This window comes from Lolium perenne, chromosome 1, assembly GCF_019359855.2.
Source record: "Lolium perenne isolate Kyuss_39 chromosome 1, Kyuss_2.0, whole genome shotgun sequence".
NCBI lineage: Eukaryota > Viridiplantae > Streptophyta > Magnoliopsida > Poales > Poaceae > Lolium > Lolium perenne.
In genome coordinates this window covers 149,921,518-149,927,680 of record NC_067244.2, presented here as the reverse complement: position 1 = coordinate 149,927,680, position 6,163 = coordinate 149,921,518, and the positions used below count along the sequence as shown (strand labels likewise).

At 44.4% G+C, this 6,163-nt stretch overlaps 1 protein-coding gene across 1 annotated transcript; it reads right to left on the bottom strand.

The window, feature by feature from the left end:
• Window positions 1-608: 608 nt before the first annotated feature.
• On the bottom strand, window positions 609-5,169 carry LOC127307424 (MLO-like protein 9). The gene is made up of 15 exons (XM_051338153.2): window positions 4,845-5,169; window positions 4,649-4,706; window positions 4,350-4,543; window positions 4,045-4,161; window positions 3,894-3,954; window positions 3,563-3,651; window positions 2,954-3,028; window positions 2,768-2,856; window positions 2,640-2,689; window positions 2,464-2,504; window positions 2,200-2,373; window positions 1,670-1,705; window positions 1,513-1,580; window positions 1,372-1,432; window positions 609-1,244 (listed from the first exon to the last, which is right to left on the bottom strand). Exons 1-15 carry the CDS (start codon window positions 4,977-4,979, stop codon window positions 813-815), a joined length of 1,680 nt encoding a protein of 559 aa, XP_051194113.1. The 5' UTR covers window positions 4,980-5,169; the 3' UTR covers window positions 609-812.
• Window positions 5,170-6,163: the final 994 nt, after the last annotated feature.

The following is a 6,163-nucleotide window of genomic DNA, read 5'->3' as shown; positions in this document are numbered from 1 at the left end:
AGTAGTTTCGATCCCCCTGACGACGCCTCTTACTAGTGTTAGACATCTCTCCTCTAATCCGTTCCTCCGAATTGGTCTTCTGATCCATCTCAATCCCGTCCACTTAAATTTTTTAGGTCGCCGTCGATCGAGGTTATGCGATCGAGATCTGCCGCGATGCAGTCAGTCTTCATATAATAGCATTGGGCACAGCTACATAGTTGTAATCGGAATCCAAACTCGTCTAGGTATGCAATTAAGCGCAGAATCGGAGCCGGGCACGGTTGAATCGGGGAAGGAAAGAGACGGCAGCCGGCAGGTGCATAGACATAGCACATTAGCATCAGGAACGCAACAGTACGACCGTATTTGGTTGCGTGTATTGCAATCAGGCTCAAAACGAGCACCTACGTGCTAAAAATCGTGGATGAGATCCTCAAATTTCCCTAAAAGTACAAGTAGGTAGGTGGAGGGGCGTTTTTGAGGATCTCTGTCAAAAGTTAAGCATTTATGAGAGATATCCTACTAGATGCCTCTAACTAAACAAAAAGCAGTTTTTGCAGAGTTAAGAAATTTTCAGAGGTCTGCTTGAGATGCTCAAACTACAAGTAACCAGAGGAAATGTTAGGTTATTCATCAGCAAGTTGGAATTAGACTCTTCCATTTATAGTTCCTGGGAAACTCTGAAGCACTCAAATGGTACTCTGGTCTACTGTCACAACATGCACTCTCTGTAAAGTTCCCTACCACTTCAACAGTATGCTGATTTTCTAATCTAAAACATAACATCGTATATAAGTTAGTATTCCTAAGCACGACCGACTACCGGTTGGTCATTTCGCCGGCATATTCTGCGAATGTGGCAGCCTTGGAAAGGAAAAACTATCATGGTGATCTGGAGTCGTCTCGTCCACATCGACACGCACCTCTGAATCCAGGCTCCTCTGCTTTGTAGGCGGGATAAGGTACCTCGTCTGAGTCTCGCATTCTGTGTCAGAGCATTCGGAATCCGAGAGCGGCCTGGTGGCGCCAACGTGTGCTATGGTCTTGTAGCGGTGCAGGTGCCGTTGCACTGGCGCCGCCTCGACGAACTGGCACTGGCTAAGCCGGCTTGCCTCGGTTGTGTCCGTGGTTGCAGTCTCGGAGGGCGCATGTGATGACTCCTTTTGCTGCTGATGCTTCTTCTTCACCACCGCCTTGTGCCATTTCTTTAGGGCTTTCGCCGTCTGCTCGTCGAAGATTGTTCGCTTCATCTGCGATCCCATCTGGAGAACAAACGTTTCCCGGTTATTTGTCAAATTTACAGCTAACGTGCATTGACAGTTCGATGATCAAAGTGAAGTGTCAGTAGAAAGTCAAATTGGATAGCTATTCAACACTGTGAATTTGTACCTGGGATACAAGGGCATGGAGTGGAAGTGTGATATAGCTGCACACAAATTGGACGACAGCCCTGCACATATGAGTTGCGACAGCCATAGTTAGTACTATTGAGGAATAAATCGATATGAAGATGAAGTATTTGATGCTCACCCAAGGCAGACTCTTGCAATGATAAACTCAAAGTTCTCGTGGAAGCAGGATCGCAGCCCAAATTCGTACTGCACAAGAGTTACAGTTACCATCAAAAGAGTATTAACATATTAGTACTACCATCTAAAATGCTTCCAAATGTCAATAGTAGTCTTACCCAAATCCAAAAGAAATAAGTTATTTCAAATGCATTCTGCAAGAACAAAGAACAGCTATTAGAACTTTTGGCAGCCTTGCTCTTCAAATTTGATTTCCAAAGTGCATGCGGAAAGCTAGGAGTCAGGTTATTATATGACAATGAAACGAGTATTCTCTATCTAGTTATATCAATCCTGGAAACCATGTGAGTTCAAGGTCGGCTACCACTGTTATTCAGATATTTATCCAGCAGAAGAATCATTATAACATGATTGATGTACACAACCCAGGTCTAAATGCAGATCCGTAATTCAGTCTGGTCAATAAGGGCTTTAGTTTCTTTTATATGAAGGTCTAAATGTACACAACCCAGGTCTAAATGCAGGTCTACCACTGTCGGCATTAGTTTCTTTTATATTTTCTCTCTTCTTTCTTTTGGGCTTGATGTGCTGTTTGCCCCAGCGGTGTTTGCTATCTTGTATCGGTTGGTTGCTATATTAATATAGCGGGGCGAAAGCCTATTTCGAGGAATAAGGGCTTTTAATTGACCTGGAATAATGCAAAATGGATAAGATGAAGAACCATCTGAGGCTTTCCGAACCAGAAATGTTCATCGCTGAGTTTCACCACTGGCATTCCTTGAATAACTGTGTGTCTTTCTGTAATTTCAACAGCCATCCTTGCAATTATAGCCTGCAGCTTTGTCCCAATAGCTAAAATCACCTAGATATACATAAGCATGGTTAGTAACTTAGCAGCATGAATAAAAACATGTTGCGCTAAAAGGTACTTCGTACAATAGCAAGAACTTACTAAAAGGGGAATTGTAGAGAACCAGAACAAGTTATGCCACCCTGAAGAATATATATTCCAAATTAAAAAAAAAAAACATATTTTCACAGAAAGCATCCCAAAGATCCTTGGGTCGTAGAAAATATATCATGCCAATTGCGGAACTCCAACAAAGGAAATATAGGATTACAACTCACCATGAACATTGAAGAGCATGACAGCTAGAGCAGAAGCCCATAAAGGTGGACTATTAAACCAACGATGATACAAATGAGTCATTCAGTTATTACGAAGACAAAAAAAGGTGATTGATAGGCAACCTTACCTAATGCCAACAACTGTCTTGAAATCATCCTCCAAGGATCTCTTGATGTACTTTCGAAAATTGAATCTAGTCCCTGGGGATAAATGAGCCTATACAAAGGTAAATCATAGCAATGAATCCGTGCCGCTCACAGCAATGAATTCAGTCACAGCAAAGTAAATTACTGGTAAATATGAAGCCACTCACAGAAATGAATCCATGCCGCAAAGTCAGGTAGTCTGTCCTCCGGACAGATCTGAAAAATTGCCTAAAGAAGCTCGCCTGTAGAAATTGAAAGCATAGCAAGCTCCTGAGCTACAGCATTTGTAGATACATTATGTGGAAAAAAGTCATGACGATGGTTGAACTTCATTTTGAACTGTTGAACACTTGGGTGTAGCTTATGGTTTTATTGTGAAAATCCACTGTACAGTGAAAACCTCCTATTTTGTAATTTGTTTGTAATAAAGAGGCTACTATTCAGTATTTTCTACAGGAGATAGATCACCTGATCAAGTACGCACCTTATATGTTGAGTAGAAGTATAGAATGGTAAGTACTAATTGATTTCTTTGAGGTAAGTACAATTTTCATTAAAAGTGTAGAATCTTAAGGCTATCTGATATATATTAGAAATCTAGAATGCTACGTACTATAAATAATATTATAAATTCAGTAGAAATATGCCCGAGGCAGATAGATTCAATGCTTGGACATTGTACTAATCTGAAAACTTAAATTTACAACTTACCTTGAAAAATGTATATGATATGCTACACTATGACCATCATTAGGAGGAGCCATGAGATAACTTACCACATAGAGCATAATTGTGCTTTTGCTCCAACAGCTTGCGTGCTGCCTCACAAAAGATGTCTGGTGAGTAAGCCTGAATTTTGACGGATCTGAAATATTAAAATATGAACCATTGATATCAGAAACTTACAAAAAAAATGTGCCTCACAAAAGATTGCAAAACTGCAGATTAAAAAGGTATCATCTGGGGTGATCTATGTTTCCATTCTATCTGGACCATGGATTCTACTTCTAGCATAACAAGAGACGAACTAAAAATCGCATGCTGCTGACACATTTCAGTTAAAGCATACGAAACAATATCTAACAAATGGAGAATTGGAGACATTACCAGATGAAAACTCATAGGTGATGGAGGAAGTATCGTTTTCCCACTCCTTCCATATCCGCGTCTACATAAAAAAATTCAGAGTGATTTCAAGCTTGTACTTTTGGATATTGAGAAGTGGCACCTGTATGAAGCCTGAGGAATCTGCCTTTACCTTTGCTCTACCCAGTGACATCGTAATAGCACTGAACGTTACATGGAAGACGGCCAAGAAGAACACAAAGATATGCAGCTGGTGTAGCCCATCGGCTGAAACGAGCGACACCATACCCTGAAACAGCATTTTCCAGGTAAGCACGCGTTTTTACAATGTCCTGACATTGAGGAATGGGGAAACAATCTGAACGCAGCAGACAGAAGAAAAGTAAGAACCGGGGGATCCAAACACAGGCCGGCGTCGGAGGCATCGATGTGACAAATCAGAATAATGGTGTAAACCACCACGCCGTAGTTACTCACTTTGCGGCAGGTGTAGTTGGTGGGAGCTTCAGACAGGTGTCGTCGGCCGTGGGCCTTGGGCTCTTGGTGCTCTGAGTTCCTGGAGAGGCGGCAGGGCAGCATGGTGTCCGCGGCTCCCTCCGGGATGCAGATGCGCGATATGTACCTCGCCGTGATAGTCAGCAGCAGCGAGATGAACCCCAGGGTCATGAGCTCTGCAAATGGTAAGCTTCAAACCGCGTCAAGAAAAGATTGACAGAGTTACGAGTGGCAGGCAGGAGAGAAATTTCAGTGCGGGGATCGATCGTGCCCCAACGTACCTGATTTAACCTTCTCCAGAGCGTCGAACAGCGCCTTCTTCCTCCTCTTGGTGAACCACTGCAGGCAGGGCGACGCACCACCGGCAACCAACAACGGTGAGCCAAATGTCTCAAGGAAACAAGTACTAGATCGATTCTACAGCGACGGAGAAATGGGGACTGAAGAAAGGAAGAAAGGGGGCTTGTGGGGACGTACCTGGCCGAGGTGGTGGAGGATGCCCTCGAGGAGGATGGAGGCGACGACGATGACGGCGCAGACGGCGACGACGGCCCACGTCGGCGTCTGGTCCAGCGCCCGCGTCCCCTCCCCGCCGCCTTCGCTCTCGCCCATCCCTGCTCTGCTCCTCTGTCCTCCGGCGCCTGCCTGCCTGTGCTTGCAGTTGAGGCCGGCTAGGCGGCGTTAATGGCTACAGTGGCTACGGGACGGGAGCAGATGGGGGAGGCGCTCGCCGGTGCGCTGATATAACTTCGGCAAGGACAAGACAAGCTGCGTTTTTTAACGGGGGGCAAAGTTCAAACGACCACCGTCGGAAAGCGAGGGCTTCCAAAGAAAAGGGCCAGGCACATGTATCTCTGCCCTGCTACATATTAGGGATTTGGTGGGTCCAGTGCGACGACTGTGTTCGTGTCTGCCCGCTGGAATTTTTTACAACTTCCAAATAGACTCAGTCAGACTCGTAGGACAAGGGTATTGACAAGGTATCAACTTGTCAATGCCTATGGATTGTAGGCTAGGGTTTAGTTGGAAGTAAAGGGTAAGTAGATCTCGAAGGTTTCAGCCGGAAAGTACTCGACGAATATGAAAACTAGGGTTTGCAGACAATGATTCGATTGATCCTTTGTCTCTCGACTCCCCCTTTATATATGAGGTGGAGCCGAGGGATTCGTGCTATACAAGTTTACAGAGTCCGGGACGGTTTCTAACTCATCCCGCCAGATTACAAATAACACTTCCTATTACATCTCTTTATTTTCCTTAAATACATCTTGGGCTATCGAATCTTCTTATTCTTCTGTAGTGGGCCTTCATTAAACCCCGGGTACTATATTCGGCAGGCCCATTTGGGATGCCTATGTCAGTAGCCCCCGAGATTTTGCTTGAATCGTAGAGTCAGGGAAAATCTCCACTGTTTACGTTTACCCGAAAGCTTTAACTTTTTTTTATATTTCTTCACATAAAATTCTATATTGTACAGGGATACTGGTAATTGGGGCTAGTTCATCTGACGGATCAGGTACTAGTTAACTGCTCTAGTGGCAATCCGCAAAAACCTACTTCAAAATCACGTCCCTGGACATGATCTCGGGATACTGGTGTAAACTTCGACAGGTGCCGCTTAAGGTCTTACCATTCTGTCGAGTCCCAGTCAAATTTATCGGGTACCTAACGCGTCCGTTAGGATTTTTCTTCGTATCTGTTGATACGGATAAAAGTAGCAGAGCGCAGTCTTCGGCGATGCCACGCCCAGCAGAACGGATCTGGGGTCTTACCTTCGCAAATTTGCGGCATTCAGA

Coding starts and splice junctions, on each gene's coding strand:
- LOC127307424 (XM_051338153.2), bottom strand. CDS start 4,979: ATGGGCGAGAGCGAAGGCGGCGGGGAGGGGACGCGGGCGCTGGACCAG. Junction 2,374..2,463: donor TCTCTACAATTCCCCTTTTA/GTAAGTTCTTGC, acceptor ATGTATATCTAG/GTGATTTTAGCTATTGGGAC. Junction 1,706..2,199: donor TCCATTTTGCATTATTCCAG/GTCAATTAAAAG, acceptor TTGTTCTTGCAG/AATGCATTTGAAATAACTTA.